A 15,963-nucleotide genomic window follows, 5' to 3' on the forward strand; every position below is an offset into this window, starting at 1 on the left:
GGTCTGTCTAGCCATGAAGGGCACGGGGGCAGCTGTCAATGACCAAGGAGGGCAGGGCACCTTGGCACTGTGGGGACTTCACCACGCAAAGCTGTCAGGGCGCTCATCCTTACCGTGATGCTGCTCAGCGTCCTGGGACTGTCAGCCCCCAGCGAGAGAGGTGGGCTCCACTCTTCCTTGCTGAAGCCGCTGGGCAGCAGAGGCTCAGTCCTCTCCAGAGAGGCACACGGGTAGAGCTTGGCACTGGCAATCCCTGGGGAAGGCGCTCCAGCATGGCAGGCTGGCTGCCGGGACCTCTGCCTCACTGCCGCCACGGGCTCTGGGACAGGGCACCAAGGCAGCTGGCAGGGCCACTCTCACCCTCTTCCCAGGGCACAGGACGGCACTTTTGTGGCAGGAACTGGGTGCAGGGAAAGCCAGAGCTGTGGCACTGCTGGGCTGATGCTGCGGGATCGGGAACGGGCTGGTTCTCACTGCCCAGGTGCCACCCTCTGGTTTGACGTCGGCACCCTCAAGGGTGGGTGACGATGGCTGGGCTGGGGGCTGGGATATCTCCTGTGCCAGGCTGGGAGGGTTCATTGCCCGACATGAACCAGTTTGAGGCAGGGAGGTGACAAAATGGGTTGCCCGCTCATTGTATCCCCAGGCACGGAGCTCCCTCTTGCTCGTCAGCTCCTGGCACTGCCCCGTGGCAGCAGGGATGTTCATCCGGAGGGGAAGCCCTGTGCCAGCACACATCTCTGCCCACTGCCACCAGTGCGCCTGGCCATGGGCCACCAGCATACTTCAAGGCCACCACAGGTGATGCCACCCTGCTGGCACAGGTGCCTGCGTGGCTGTGGGTACATGCAGGGCAGGACACCCAGCAGGGCTCTGTCCCAGCCCCGTGTGCCCCAGTGCCTTCCTTCTATTGCTTTACCACTACTCCAGTCTAGCCTGGTGTCACCCTGGGTGCAGCCCCAGTATAGGCTAACACTGTCCCACTACAGTGTGGTGCTTGTGCCACCATCCCTTACTGCTACCGCAGTGAAGCCCAGTGTTACTTTCCCTACAGCTCTGGCACTGTTCCAGTATAGCTCTGACAGTCCCAGTCATCCCAGCGTGTACCAGCACAGTACAAATGGCCCCAGAGATCCCTCAGTCCTCCATGTTAGGGATCAAAGGGCAGGTGGCAGCCGGGTCTCCCATGGGCCCCACAAGGCCTTAGCCCAGTGCAGCTGTACTGGGGTCACCAGGGTTGTGCTGCCCCAGAGCACACACAGGGGTCTGCCCTGCACAGCCATGGCTGTCTGTGCCCAGCCTGGGCACGTGGCTGGTTATGGGTGCTGCAGGACAAGGGCCTCCATGAGTGGCAGCTGGATTGGGGCCCCAGGCTGCGCTCTTTTTGCCACCGTGGAGGTGTGAGGAACAGAGTCCTGCCGTCCCTGTGCTAGCAGGCACCATCACCAAGCACTGTGTTGGCAGCCTCCACCATGGGCAGAGGTTGGCATTGTGGCTTCAGCTGTGGGCACTGTACACTGCTCTGGTCTTCTCCAGTGCCACCCCACAGCCCATAGAGGTGTCCTCATCCTGGCATTGGCTTTCACACCCCATATCCCCAAATATACATCCCCAACCCCAGCAATGCCAAGGCCTACAAGTTCCCCATGGGATGCAAAGGCACAGCCCTGTGCCTGCTGCTGCCAGGAAGAGACAGGAATCAGGTGGGCAATAGCTCTGCTTTTAATAAATACATCTTGACCACCATCCACTGGCACCATAAATTATGTGAGAAACCCGGCCGAGACAGGGTGGGTGCAGTAAACAGGGGCCAGAAGGACTTTACACTATGTACAACACGGGCACGATGCCCGCCAGCCAGGGGGGCTTGGACTGGCAGGGCAGCGGGTGCCCCCAACCTCCACAAGCCTGGCCACTGCCCACTGCACAAGGGTAGGGCAGTCCTGGCATTGCAGTCGTGCTGAGATGGGGTGGCCAGGCTGGGGCCAGGCCATGTGCACCCCACTGTGCTCCTCTGTGCCCCCCGCCCTGCATGGGCAGGGGCAGTGAGTAGTGGGACCCCCCAGTGCACCCAGCGTCGCCGCGTGCTTGCCCCGCTCTGGGCAGCAGTCGCTGCTCAGTGACTCCGTGACTCCACCTTGGCATCGTGGACCTTCTCCCGTGCATCTGAAGGGGCATCAAGGGCTGGGGGGAGGAAGTGTGGCTGAGAGACAGGCACAGGGGGTGCCAGGAGAGCACTTGGGGTGGTTGTGCCAGCCCTGGCTCAGCACCAAGGAGACTGGGAGGTGCAGGGACTGCCACAGTGTGTTTGGGCAGTGGTGCCTGTGTGTGAGCACTGCACTCACCACGGCACTTGGCACAGCAGGGGTTGTCCCTCGTGGCAGGGCTAGCGCAGGCGGATGGGGGGCACTCCTGGCGCTGGCAGTGCGTCTCCCCCGACTGGGGAGCAGAAAGAGGGGCTGAGCACCAGGGTGGGGGAACAGCAGCTCCTCAGGATGCACTGGGTGTCTGAGCTGCTCTCCCACCATTCCAAAAGCCCTGGGTACTAGCACAGTGGCGCCTTCCCTTCCCCTAGGCTGGCACACTCACCACACACCAGCACAGGATACACTTCATTTCTCCGAAGGGGGGCACCGACGGGTGCCAGCTCTCGTTGTTGAGGTACCAGCGGCGCCCGAAGCGGCACGCCCGTGGTGCGTCTGCCTGCATGGAGTCAGCCAGCTCCAGGACACTCTTCTCTGGGGCTGCAGGAGAGGGCACTGGGAGGATGCCCGCCGGTGGCATTGCCAATGGGGGCACACGGGAGCTATGCAGGGTGAATGGAGGGCAGGAGAGGGGTGCAGGTACCTGGGCACTGCTTGCAGCAGTCAGAGGGGCTGGCGCGCACGGGGTTGGCACAGGTGAGCCGTGGGCACTGCACCTTTTCGCAGTGCACCTCACCTGTGGTGCCCTGCAGGGAGGGCACAGGGCTCACGGGAGGCACACAGCAGTCAGCTCCCCATGCCCTGGTTTGAGCCTCAGCTACAGTGCCTGGGAACTGAGAGCGCCCATAGGTGCCGGACCAGGTTGGGGGCAAGTCTGGAACCCACACTCACCTTGCAGGTACAAATGGCACATTTGATGAGACCAAACGGGGGCACTACGGGGTGCCAGCGAGTGCCAGAGCCTCGCCATGTCTTGTCGCCATCAAAGTAGCAGCCTGGAAGAGGAAGAAGAATAGGAAGTCACAGCCCTTGTGACTCAGCCTTTGCAGAGCTGCCCCCTCAGCCCATTCCCACAAGGGCTCACCCTCACTACTGTCCCGTGCCCGCTCCAGCTTCAGCTCTTCCTGCTCTGTCTTCTTCTCTACAAGGGAGAGGAAGGCCATGAGGGGGTGCGCATGGCAAAGTCTCCAAAAGGGATCCCCACCTTGTTTTCACAAGGAGCCCCCCAGCCCACCCCCCAGGTACCTTCACAGATAGGGCAGCATAGCTCTTCAGGGTGCACCTGGTGGGTGCAGTTGAGGGGCTGGCACAAGATGGGGTCACAGATCACTGTGCGCTTCTGGGGACAGCAGAGGTGGGGCTCATTAGAGAGGAGCATTACTGATGGGTGCTGCCCCTTCAGCACAACCCCCAGCTCATACCTGGCAGCTGCAGATTGAGCACTTCTTGTCATAGTCAGGTGCCCAGCGGGTGCCATGTGCCCGGTGCTGACCCTCAAAGAAGCAGGAGTTGGGGTCTTTCTTCAGCTGCTCCAGGTCCCTGGTCTTGGTGCTCTCAGGGAGCTCAGCCTGCCCCAGGGACTCCCCTGGGGTCAGGCGGGTCCCTCCTGCATGGCACTGGTTGGGAATGTGCACCTGGAGGGGGAATGAGCAGGAGGCCACTTCCCACACCAATGCCTGGCTGCCTTCCATGGTCAGGCTGGTGAAGGAACCACCCACGACCACAAAACACATCAGGCTGTACTGCTGGGACCTGGTAACAGAGCGATCCTGTGCCCTTCCACCCTGCTCCAGGCAGTACCACCCTGCCACAGGGAGCGGTGGGGGTGGGTAGGGTGCCCTGTCCCAATGAGGACCTACCCGTCCCCGCATCTCCCCATTGGGGTGTGCTTTGGTGCTGACTTGCAGGAAAGCAGTGCCCTGGGCCAGATGCTGCAGCAGGTCGGCATCCAGGTCCTTCACCACGCCCTGAGCCTGTCGTGGCAAGGGGGGCACCAGGGTTGGGAAATGGTCTAGCCCAGCCCCTGCCGTGTGGTGCCCTGACCGGGTGCCACCTCACCTCAGTGCTATAGAAGCCCTTGAGCAAGCGCTTGTGCTGGTGGGGGCGGGTGCCCATCTCCCCCAGCTCAGCCACACCATGGATGTGGGCGCTGACAGTGCCATCACTCGGCCGTCCCAGCCCCGCCACTGAGATCTCGTAGTGCAGGTGGCAGTGCTCATCCAGCGAGAGCCAGGCATGCCCCCCAGCGCCACTGTGCACCGGGGGGGACACCAGCTGTCCTGCCAGCGCCACGGGCATCTCTGTGCACAGACAGGGACCGTGGCAGGGTGTGGTGGTGTGTGGGAGGGCTGCCCCACAGCCTCCTATTACCATCCCACGTGTCCCTGGTACCTGTGTAGCGGGCGAGCAGTCCACTGTAGGGCAGGGAGATGATTTGGCCCCGCAGCTCACCCTCTGCCCAGTCTTTGGTGGCCACGTTGAGGAAAAGCTCATTTTGTAGAAGCATGTGGGCATCGCGGGCGCTGGGGCTCTGCCAGGCACCCCAGGCCTGCCACCAGTGGGAGACCATGCAGGTTGGGACAGGGACTCACTCAAAGTCCCCACATCATCCCTCCCAGCATCAACTAGTTCTCACCAGCCCATCCTTGTAGCTGGGTGTCATGTCAAACAGGATGTTCCTCTTGCTTTTCCGTCGGGGTTTGGTCTCCAGTGTGATGCCCACCACCTCGCTGGCAGTGCCCACCACCTGCACCTGTGGGTGTGGTGCCAAAGGGCAGTGTCAGGGTGGCAGATACACCTGGGACCTTTAAGAGGGAAATGGATGCCCATCACTCACCTGGTACTCCAGGGTGCCATTCTCATGCAGCGCCAGTTTGGCTGAGCCCACAGCCCCGGTCTTGGTTGGCAGCAAAGCGTCCGCTCCACATAGCACACTTTGGATGGCTTCAGCCCAGGGAGAGAGGCACAAGGGTGGGTGAGATTGGCACAGCAATGAGCACAGCAATCCCTCTGCACTCCAGCGTGCCTCCCCTGTGCTCACTGTCACAGCTGCGGCGGGTGGTGATGGTGCCAGCCAGCTGGCGTGTGTGCCGGCCCTCCGTCTCAGCCACGATGCGGAGCTGCCCCTGCACTAGCCACTGCAGCTCCTGGGCAGACAGATCACTCAGCACCTCCGCAAAGTCAGGGTCCTGGCAGAGGGGGTAGAGTGCCATGGATCAGCCCTGGTGCTCTGGGCACCATGGCTGCCAGGGCCTGTGGGGGAAGAAAACACTTTACCTCCACAGTGATGTTGGCGCGGACCTCGCGTAGTGTCTGGCCCTGGTGCACGATGCGGACCCTCAGCGGGACCCGAGGGGATTCTGGACATGGCAGAGGGGAGTGGACCCACAGGACCAGGGGTGTGCAACCACTTCAAACCTACACCTCTGTGCCTACCACCTCCAAACCCCTGTCACTTTCTTGCCAGTTCCCTGCCCCTGTGTGCCTGGGCCCTCATCATTCCCTCCAGCATGCCCTAAATCCTTGCAAACCTGCATTGCAAACCTATCCTTCTTGCACAGTGACCCTCATACCCCATGTGCTCTGCAGCATCCCCAGCCCCACTGCATAGGTGCACACCATCCCCTCCCCACCAGGTGCACCCCAAATCACACAACACACTGTATGCACACCTCACCCTCCACCCCACCCCACACACAGCCCCTATGTCCATCCTGAGCCCCACACCCAGCCCAGCCACCCATCCTGACCCTACAGATGCTGACCCACGCATCCTGAGCCACAGACATGCCATGCACTCAGGTCTAGACTTCAGGTCTACGCAGCCCACTCTGGGCAGTGCCTCCCTCCCTTTCCTTGCCTGCCCTCACCTCTTGCTCCAGGCTCCAGCAGCCCCCGGGCCATAAGGATGAAGTGCAGTTTGTTCTCTGTGTCACTCAGTGTCAGCATGGCCATGCCCCCAGCACCCAAGTGCAAGGGGTTCGACGAGGTCAAGATGGCACCGAATGTCTCTGTCCAGGGACAGGGGCATGAGGGACATTCTGGTGGCAACACTGGGTGTGCTTGCAGGAGCTGTACTCACCTGCAAAGAGTGCCCTGTGCTTGAGGATGTGCCCATGGACCTCTCCGGAGGGCTGTGCCCGGGTGATGAGGGACACACGGAGCTGTTCCCGCCGCAGCAACTGGACGTTGGCTTTGGACACCGTCCTCCACATTCCACAGAGCTGTGGGTGGTGGATGGAAGGGCTGGGCGGTGGCTGGGGGGCACCACAAGCCCAGCAGGAGTTGGAAGGGGCACCGTGCCCCCTGCCCTCCCAGCCCCTCTCACCATGCCATCCTCGGGGGTAGCGCTCTTCTGCACGGGGTGTTCAAACAGCACGTTACCCTCGGGGTCACTGAAACGCACCCGGCTCGGCCGCCCCAGCCTGCGAGCATCCGGCAGGTGAGAAAGGGCCACGTACCTGCCCTTCCCCTCCCCCTCACTCAGCACCGGAAAAGGGGTGTGTCAGGGAGGGCACGCGGGGGTCACTGGGGGTTTGGGGTGGGCAGGGGAAGGAAGACCTTCTCCTGGGGTGCCGAGTGCTAGGCTCTGCCCGCCCATTCCAGGACTAGCCCAACATTGCTGTCCCGCCAAATGCCAGCTTGGCACAGATTCTCTGGGCTCCCCTATCCTGGAGCAGTGATAACCGGCACAAAGCAGGATGAGGGTCTCTGCCGGGAAAGGCACCATGGCAGGACCCGCTGGGAGCTGAGCGTTCAGGCTGTAAATAAGGAGCATTTTCGGCTCCGCTTGGCTCCCCCTGTCAGAGCTGGAAATTAGTCACCACTTTACTATGCAAAGGGGCCTGGAAGCGAGGAAGAGCAGAAGAAACTGGAGCGGGAAGGAGGGAGGGAGAGGAGAGGCTGTGCTGCTGGCGGGCATCCGGGGAGGGCATGGCAAGGATGGGGACTCTGGCAGCAGTTCCAAGGTACTGCCCCCCGGCAGAGCCTGCAGGGTGGCACAGCAGTTCTGCCAGCTGCACCCACGGGAGCCCTGGAACTGTTCCTGTTTGTTTCCAGTCCAGATCTGGAGGCAAATGGGTGAGGCTGGGCCGACACTGTGGGTGTGCCGAAATTCTGGCTGCTGACCTAGGCTGGAGCACAGCACGCTGCCCCCCCTTCTCCAAATCTCTCACTCTGTCACTGCACGGCTGTGGCACCATGGGGGGATATCAGAAAGGAAACTGAGGCACAAGCACGGTTGCATTCCCCCTTTTCCAGAGGGCTGCCTGCTGTGCTGGGCTGGGCAGGGGACGGGGGCAGGACTCACCGTTCGTAGCTGATGGAGAAGAGCAGGGAGGAGCGCAGCAGGGTGAAGCGAGCCTTGGCCACGGCACTGGATGTGGGGTGCCATGGCTCTGGGCCACTCGTCAGCAGGGCCACAAACTCTGGGGAGGAGATGCTGCTGCTGAGGGGGAGCGTGGGGGGTGCCCCTCACTGCTGCCGTCTGGGTGGGTGGCTCACCTGTGCGGGCATCATCACGAGCCAGGCCCTCAGAGCTGAGGTAGGAGCGGTCATTGTAGGGCTTGTCCAAGTCATCCTCCTTGTCCTGGAAGTACTCCAAGGTGTCAAATCGGAGAGCAGGGCTCTTCTCTGGTGGGCCTGGTAAGGTTGGTATGGGATGGACACAGGAGGAGACGATCACACCAGGCTGCTTGTGCCCAAGAGCTTGGGGTGGGGGACAATAATAAATCACCCCTTTTGAGACAGACCAAGATGTGCCCTGTGAATCACTATGGGGCTCTTAGCTGGGCCATACTGTGCACAGGCACATGGACAGGCAGGGCATTTAGCCCTGTGTGCCTTCCCTGCACTCCTTTCAAGCTGTTCCCATCAGGGCTTTCCCCTGCCCATCGTATCATGGGCACTGGTAACTTTCATAACAAATTGATCAGCCCTTTTCAGGGGAGTGTGCAATGTCCCCTTTCCCAGGCCAGCAGGGGATCCTGGGGGACTGGTGGGGGCTCCCTGCAGAGAAGCACCCACTGTCCTCACCTTTGGGGCAGGTGTGGCAGCAGTGTCCTGGCAGCAGTGTGGCTCGGGGACAGGCAGGCACGGGGCAGTCCTGCTTCATGTTTTTGCAGTTCACTTTCCCCACGGGCTTCCCCCGGTGGTTCCTCTGCTGTAGGGGGCCAAGAGGACTCCAGGAGAGCCGTGCCAAGGTGTGCCAGGCCATTTCTAGGTGTGCCAGGCCATGCCCTCCCAGCACAGCATAGCTTCCCCCATCTTTTTCCATCTGGAGCCTGGACACCTTGCAGAGTCCCCAGATGCCTGTAAGGCAGCCAAACCAGGGCCCCCTCCCCACAGCCCCCAGCCTCCTGACCAGCTGTGCATGGCCCCGCCAGCCCCGGCCTCGGGGAGCTGCTCGGAGGGAGGGAGGAAGGGGGCCGGAGGCCATCCCTGAGGAGGGGGAGGAAGAATGAAGCCTGATCCTTTAAACCCCCCTTCTCCTCCCCCCTGTCGCGGGGGAGGACATCCAGGTGTCCGGCTGGCTGAAGGGAACCCGCTTCCCTCTTCCATGGGAATGAGAGGAGTGTATTGAACAGAGGGGTCGAACTCCCTCCTTGCCAGCCCCCTCCCCAGCAAGCCGGGGTCCTGGGGGGTCTCCCAGGGAAATAGGTGTGTGGGGGCACTCACCGGCTCGCAGTGACAGATGACGCAGCGCATCACCCCGAAGGGCTCCCCCAAGTCCGGGTGCCACGTCTCCTCCAGAGCATAGAAGTGCCCCCCGAAGGCGCAACCTGCGGAGACCCCACCACCACCCACCGCCGTCCCCAGTCACCTCCGGGCCGCGGGCACCCCCCTGCCGCAGCCCCGGACCGGCCGGCACCGCCCCGCCGCCTGCTGCGCTCCCGGTGCCGGTCCCAGTGCCGGTCCCGGCTAGCCGGGGGGCCCGGGGCGGAACGCGGGGTGCCAGAGAAAGGGGGTGCAGGCACGCGATGCACGGACGGGGGTGCGGGTGGCAGGGAGGGGGTGCCCGACGCGGGATGCGTGACGGGGGGTGCGGCAACGGCTTGTACTGGACCGGGGGTGCGCGGAGCGGGGGAAGGAAGGGTGGAGGGCAGGGGGCTCCTACCTGCCGCCCCGCCCGGGGGCAGCGGGTCCGTGTCGGGCCGGATGGGCAGGGCGAGCTTGGGGCGGGCGGCGCGGCCGGGCAGGGGCCGGAGCGGCAGCAGGGCGAGCAGCAACAGCGCAGCGGCGCGCATGGTGCCGGCCGGCCGGGGCGGGCGGACCGGGACCGGAGGCGGCGGCGGGGAGGGGGGGCCGGGCGCTGCCGGGCGCTGCCGCCGCCTCTGCCCCGCTGCCGGCTCCGGCTCCGCTTTATAGGCGGCGGCATGGGCAAGCGGGAGCTGCGAGCCCTGTGCAAACAAAGGCCCCGCTAATGAGGCGCAGGCAGCGGCCGGCCGGGGGGGGATGCGCCCCCCGCCGCCCTCCGACCCCCCCCACATATCCCCGGGCCCCGGCCCCGCCGCCCCCGCCTGGCACGGGACGTCCTGTTCTGTCCCGTGGTGCGGCACCCGGGGCACGCGGCTGCCCCGCCAGGCAGGGGGTTCCCCGCACTCGGGATGTCCTGGGGACAGCCCCCCCCCCACCCCTTCATTGCTCCCCCTTTCCCCGGGCATGCGGTTCCCCAGCGTGCAGAGCATCCTTACTCACATGCCAGCCCCAGGGCATGGGGAATCCTGAGGGATGGAGGCTGGAACTAGATGATGTTTACTGTCCCTTGCAACCCAGACCAGTCTATGATACGATTGTATGATATAACCCTCCCTCAGAGCATCGGGCACCCTCGGGTTCTGAGCATCCTGGGGACATCCCCTCCCAATTCACACAGCACCCTCTGGGTATAACCCACTGTGGAGACACCACCACCACTATCCACACCCCTTCCACAGAGCTTGGGGTGTTCCTGAGCACTAGACATGCGTATGCCCCCATTCACATTCCCCACAGGAGTCTCCACATCCAGACAAGCTCCATCGGGAATAAGGCATTTGCAGGGCACACCCATTCAATGCCAGTCTCCTCAATCTGCAGTCTTCCCGGCACGGGGCGTCTCCTGGGCACAGAGCATCCTGGAATCTCCACACCCACACTGTCCATCTTCAGTCATGAGCTCTTCCAGGGCTCACTTCCCCCCCCCCCCCCCCCCGCCCCCCACCCCCGCCTCAGGCATGAGACATCCTGGGTGCTACTCCATCCACTCAGTCCATCCCAGGCCCCTTGGCACCCCAGGACACAGGACACTGCAAGGCTCTGTCCATCTGCTGTTCCCCTGCAGCCAGCCCTTCCTCCATCCACTCAGCACCCCTGAGCTCCCCAAACAGCCAGCCCCCTCTCCCAATCCACACTGCTCTCTGCAAAGGCACAGCCAACCCCCTCCAGCTTGTGCCTTCCACATTCCTAAATTTTTCCAGCTGCTGCCCACCCTGGGCAGAGCAAGGCTCCAGAATGGGACCCTGGGCTCCTGCCCACCAGTGACAGGGGCTGCAGGGGAATAGAAGTCTGGGTTCCCTTGTCCAGGGAGGGAAGAAGCATCTGGAGTGAGGATGCTGTGAGAGCAGCACCCAGCACCAGCCCCATTCTTCACCCACACCTGGGCTGGTAAGGGTGGCAGAGGTTGGCAGTGAGTAGGCACCATGGAAAAGTTTGGGGAAAGCATCATCCATCTGGGGAAAACTGAGGTATGAATTTAGGGGAGGGGGAGCCTATGAGGAGTGGGGGCACTTTGTGTCACCCATGTCCCCATTGCCACCTCTGCCGAGAGTGGTAGGGAGAGGCTGAGGGTGGTGGGTGCGTGGCAGGCGGGCGCCCTGCAGGGGGAAGGCGGGTGGGGAGGGGAGGAGGGGGAAGTGCGGGGCTGCCAAAATCAACTCCGGGCGGTGCAAACACCCGGCCAGCTGCGCGGTGTAGCTAGGGAAACACGGCACAGCTGGAGCACAACAGGCCCCTGCCTCCCCAGAAAGCTCCCCCTGGGCCTCCCCGCAGCCCAGCGAGCAGCTGGGGGGGCTTCAGCCCACCGCCCTGCACCCCAGAGCCAGAATGAGATTGCCCATCCCCAGCTTATCCATGGCTGCCCCATCCCATTCCCTGCATTGGTCTGGCACACGTCTCCACGCAGCACGACACCTCTCCCAGGGAGGGCAGTGGGACAGGGGGCTCGGCCCTGCCAGGACATGGCCCATGGCAGGAGTGGCAGACAGCAGCGAGGAGTAGCTGGGCTTACCCCAGCAGGACGGCCCGTTGGCATCACCAGGGCTGGGACACTGACAGGACCTCGGGCATCCCCCAGGCATGACCGTCCCTGATACCCTGCTGCTTGCAAGGAGCAGCGACCATGACTGGCAGCATGGCACCCCTTGGCCCCGTGCCCTCCCCGCGGTCCCCAGCGGTGTCACTGACCTGTCCTCTCTCCTCTCTCCCGACATCCTCGCTGGCTGGGGGTCCAGCGGCTCGGAGGGCAGGGAAGGGTTGGGGTCTGTGTGGCTGTGCCAGCGTCGCTGCGCGGTGCCTGCTGCGGCACAGCAGCGGCTCTGGGGACAGCGGGACGTGAGCGGGGCTGAGCGGGGAGGAGGCGGGCGATGGCTCCCAGCTGTCCCGCCGATGCCAGGAATCCGGTGCTGGCTCTGTGCACCCAGAGCTCGTCACAGTCTCCTGGCTCGTCTGCAGGACACGGGGAAGAGATGAGGGAAGCTCCCTCCCCTTTCCCGGGGAAAGGAAAGAGACGGGGAACCTGCCTGGCTGCAGCCCCTCGGTACAGGGGACTCTGAGGCACAGGGTGGCACTGTGAGGGAGAAAGGGGCTGCAAGGATATCCGGCACTGCCAGGCTGGGAGCAGGGTGGTATGCTGGCATGGGGCCTGTCAGGTCAGGAGGGTGCTGGGCATCCCTGCCCAGGGAGGGGGGCATGGCCACTGAAGTGGGAGCAGGTGGGCAGGGAGGAAATGGATGCCCCAGCTGTGCCTGGGCTTCCCTCATTCACAGCCTGGACTGCCCCTGGAAATGCCAAGGGGTGCCCTCATCAATAGGCAGAGGTGGCTTGACAGAGCCTTGGGGGTCCCTGTACTTTTGGAGGGGGGACGGTGCCAGCCAAGGGCAGAGCTGGGAAAGGGTCCCGGTCCCAGCAGCTGCTTCCCAGTGCCTGCACATGTGCATGAGGAGCAGCGCCCTGCACAAAGGCACCTCTGAGGCTCCAGAGCTGGGCCTGGCACTGGCACATCCCCAACGGGGCTGCCAGCTGCGGGCAGCTGTAGCTGCACCATGATGGAGACAACTGGCCATGGGCAGCATCAAGCTGGGCACCTTCACCCCTCCGCCTCCTCTTCCCAGGGCAGGTACTGGCTTGTCCCCGGTGGGGTGGTGATGGTCCCATGGGGTGTCTCCTGTCCCAGCAAGGTAGAGGTGGGGTGCCCCAACAGTGTCCTACAGAACAGCCTGTAGTTCTGCAGGGGCTTGGGGGGCATGTGCCCTGTTCAGTGGTGAGGGTCCTGTGGAGTATTCCAGAGGATCGTGGTGCCAGGGCTGTGCCATGCCTGCCGTGGGGGTGTCTCAGCAGGCCCTCACCCCAGCTCTGCCCGACGCAGCTCCCATTGTCTGCCCTCATTAGCTGCTGCCTACTCGTGGCTTTGAACATGAGCCCAGCTTGGGGCGACAGGAAGGAGCCTCTGCTCCCAAGGGATGGGAATTCGTGGTGAAACTGCATGCCATGGGCCCCCCTTCTCACAACCTCCCACTGCCTTCTGGGCATCTCAACACGGCCTCCAGGCCTAAGCCTGAAAACAGGAAGGCATGTGGGGCACCCCCTCTCTCCAAAAAGAGCCCCCCTCGAGTGCCCCGCCCTGTTGTGGGATGCAGAGAACTGTCAGCCTCCCCAAAGCTTTGTGCCGAGCGAGCGTGGCTTGTGCCGTGTCTAATCCCCCCGGCCTCACACACATGCGGTGGGGCGGGGGGGGCTGTCGTAATGGGTGGAAATATCTCATAATTCACGTTGGACACAGGGATTACAGCCGTTCCGGCAATATTTGCACAACTGGTAGGCAACTTGCAGGGCTGGGCCATCCCAGATGAAGGCCAGGGGGGTCTGGGGACGGAGGGAGTTTTGGGGGTGGTAGGTATGGAAGTGGGATGCAGTTTGGGGGGCAATGGAGTGGGGGAAGTTGGCTATTTTCTGTCTGTGAACACATGGAATTTATTACAGAGAATGCATTGCTGACATGGTGGGGATGGCTGGGGCTCTCGCCTTCATCTCATCCTGCTGTGGTGGCCACGGCTCGGGGAGCAGAATGGAAACCCCAAAACAGTCTCATCAGCCATGCCAAACAGACCCTGGCAGTGTTCCTGAACAAGATACCTGCTCTGAGTGCCTGGTCAACCCCATAGAGCTCCCTGCTCATAGGAGCACCCAAAGGTGCTGGTGACCTGACCCCAAATGTCCCCTCCTCAAAGGCTTTGCAGGGTGACCCCAGCAGGACGAAGATGGGGGGCATGTGGGGCATGTGGGGGCCTTGTTTGGCATGGGGATTAGCAAACTCCCAGAAGCGATGGTGGTCTCCCCCCTCCCCACCACCGGACATGCAGGCAAATATTTGTGCCCAGACTTCGCAGGACAGCGAGAAGGAATTTCATTCTTGCGCCCACCTGCGGCTCAGCTGCCTGGCATTAACCCCTTCTCCTCTCCATGGGATGGAGGCAGAGGGATGAGGTGCCCTACCAGCACACTCCGTGTGCCCCACTGGAGTGGGAAGTTTGGCTGAGAAGCAGGATGGTAGAGGAAGCACAGGGGAATCCCCCAGATGCCAGCAGAGCCACTGGCATTAGGTGCCCTTGTCCATGGCAAGGAGGGTTTGCCCAAGGACATCCTCCGGGCAGCACCGAGGGCTTTGTGCTGGAGTGCTGGGCAGCACGTGGCTTGCTGAAAATTGGGAAAGGTAAAACCCTGCCATCCTTCACCCCCAAGCTGCTGCACCCCGACCAAGATGCCCCTTGCAGGTGCACCCGGCAGCGCGGGTGTTCTCCTGGGACGGCTGTCTGGGAGCAGCACAGGGACCAGGATGCGCCGGGAGCAGGATTTGCCCACAGATGTTTATTGGCAATTTGCATATGTAGCAAAAATGCCCGGAGGGTCCAGGAGGGACCCTGCTCCCGGGGACTGCCCGTGCTCGGGGAGGGACAGCCCGGGTAGAGGGTCCCCCGCTGCCTGGCACCCGTAGAGCCCCGCTGTGCTCCTTTCCCTGGCCCCGGAGCCAGCTGCGTCCTGAGCAAACGGGGCTGTTTGCTCACGCCGGGATTAGCCGCTCTCATTGTTCCTTTGACTTTCTCTTTCCTTTATGTCAGACCCTTTTATGGGGGCTTCAAAGGGGGCTAGGACCCCCCTCCCTGTCCCTGGAAGGCCAGGTTTGCTTCCCATGCTAGCACTGACATCCTGGGGGTGCCCACCGAGCACATCTGGGTGGCCTGTGGGGACAGCAGCTGTACCACCGAACCACAGTCTTCCCCCCACCCCGGCGTATTCCTCCTCTTCCCCCCCCTTCCCTGACTCCAGGCACCTCCTGCTGTCTTCAACACCTTGGCAAAGTGGGTGCGAACGGCTGTCCCTGCAGCGGGATTCCCAGCACTTTGCACCCTGTAAGAAGAGGTGGGAATCTTGGCACCGAGATCCGGCCAGCTGTGCAGCCCCGCGGCCCCCGCCTGGCTTCCTGTCCCCTGCCAGAGTCCGGGCTGCCTGGCCGGAGCCCCCTAGTCCCTCTGTGGTCCCTCTGGGGTCCCTGTGCCTCACTTACTGCCCACATACTCTCTCTCTCTCTCTACAGCAAGCAACATCCGTGGGAATGGGCTGGGGCCAGAAGTGGGAGCTCTCCCCCACGTCCTCCTCTGCCCACCTGGCATGGGCAGCAAAAGCTGGCATTGCCCTTTCCAGCAGAGGAATACCAGGCTGCCCACGGGCACAGGCTCATGCTGCCTGCCAGCTTCTGGCATTGTTTTAAAGAATATTTTGGAGTAAAGGGGCTATTGTGGGCACCTTAGGCTGACCATGGGGGTCCATTAGACCTCCAGTTTCCAGTTGCTCTCCATTTTCCCGTGGTGGGTTTGTTTGCCTAATCAAGAAGGAATGCAGGGCACGGCAGCTCTCCAGCCTGGCACCGTCAATGACTTTGCACCTCGGGAGGGACAGGGAATGAACATGGTGGGGGCATGGCAGGGACAGGCATGGGGACGGCAGCAGGCCTGAGGCCAGCGCTGGCAGAGGGGCTCAGGGTGCTGACGGGCGTGATTGCGGTCGTGATTGCAGCTTGTCACGTCCGCAGAAGGGCCACGGCCGCGTGGGGGAAACCTGGAGGAGTTTGACCCCGTACTCACAGGTCCCTTTGCTGCCAGATGTGCCCAGGCGAGCTGGCGCTGCCAGTCTCGTCCCTGCATCCGCTGGACACCCCCACCCAGGCACCCTGCAAGGTGGGCTGTTGTGGGCTGAGCAGGGCATGGGGCAGGTGGAGCGGGGCACGGTGTTTACTTTAGCTGCTGTCACCCGGCCAGGCGCTGCCGGGAACTGCTGTCCCTGGGGACAGAGCTGGGAACGTGCGAGAGTGTGCGAGAGAGAGCCAGGGTGTGAGAAGGAAACGCAGGCGCTGCAAGGAGACAGGAGCGGGAGGATGTGTGCTGGGAGGGGGGTGTTCCCCAAAGGGAAGCCGTGGGGGATGCCGGGGTGGAGGGTTATCTGAGCGCAG

The 15,963-nt window shown here is 63.0% G+C and overlaps 1 protein-coding gene across 3 annotated transcripts; it reads right to left on the reverse strand.

The window, feature by feature from the left end:
- Window positions 1-1,699: 1,699 nt before the first annotated feature.
- Window positions 1,700-11,888, reverse strand: CHRD (chordin). Of its 3 annotated transcripts, XM_059855675.1 has the most exons (24): window positions 11,646-11,888; window positions 9,319-9,601; window positions 8,880-8,983; window positions 8,238-8,364; window positions 7,707-7,844; window positions 7,513-7,630; window positions 6,532-6,628; window positions 6,286-6,427; window positions 6,074-6,214; window positions 5,481-5,563; window positions 5,245-5,392; window positions 5,041-5,147; window positions 4,840-4,956; window positions 4,596-4,752; window positions 4,263-4,504; window positions 4,064-4,177; window positions 3,626-3,838; window positions 3,450-3,543; window positions 3,289-3,345; window positions 3,096-3,199; window positions 2,848-2,950; window positions 2,590-2,744; window positions 2,346-2,439; window positions 1,700-2,184 (listed from the first exon to the last, which is right to left on the reverse strand). In XM_059855675.1, exons 2-24 carry the CDS (start codon window positions 9,446-9,448, stop codon window positions 2,117-2,119), a joined length of 2,853 nt encoding a protein of 950 aa, XP_059711658.1. In that variant the 5' UTR covers window positions 9,449-9,601; window positions 11,646-11,888; the 3' UTR covers window positions 1,700-2,116. The 3 variants fall into 3 exon arrangements, with proteins under 3 accessions (XP_059711658.1, XP_059711657.1, XP_059711660.1); XM_059855674.1 differs by lacking the exon at window positions 11,646-11,888 and having other exon boundaries at window positions 8,238-8,361; window positions 9,319-9,481; XM_059855677.1 differs by lacking the exons at window positions 4,064-4,177; window positions 4,263-4,504; window positions 4,596-4,752; window positions 11,646-11,888 and having other exon boundaries at window positions 9,319-9,483.
- Window positions 11,889-15,963: the final 4,075 nt, after the last annotated feature.

The sequence above is a fragment of the Haemorhous mexicanus genome, chromosome 10 (assembly GCF_027477595.1).
Source record: "Haemorhous mexicanus isolate bHaeMex1 chromosome 10, bHaeMex1.pri, whole genome shotgun sequence".
Taxonomy (NCBI): Eukaryota; Metazoa; Chordata; class Aves; order Passeriformes; family Fringillidae; genus Haemorhous; species Haemorhous mexicanus.

What these genes read in the sequence shown, in the direction of transcription:
- CHRD (XM_059855675.1), bottom strand. Translation starts at nt 9,448, where the DNA reads ATGCGCGCCGCTGCGCTGTTGCTGCTCGCCCTGCTGCCGCTCCGGCCC. An exon ending in TTCTCCATCAGCTACGAACG is followed by an intron (nt 6,629 to 7,512) that starts GTGAGTCCTGCC and finishes GGATGCTCGCAG; the next exon opens with GCTGGGGCGGCCGAGCCGGG. An exon ending in CTACCCCCGAGGATGGCATG is followed by an intron (nt 6,428 to 6,531) that starts GTGAGAGGGGCT and finishes CACCACCCACAG; the next exon opens with CTCTGTGGAATGTGGAGGAC.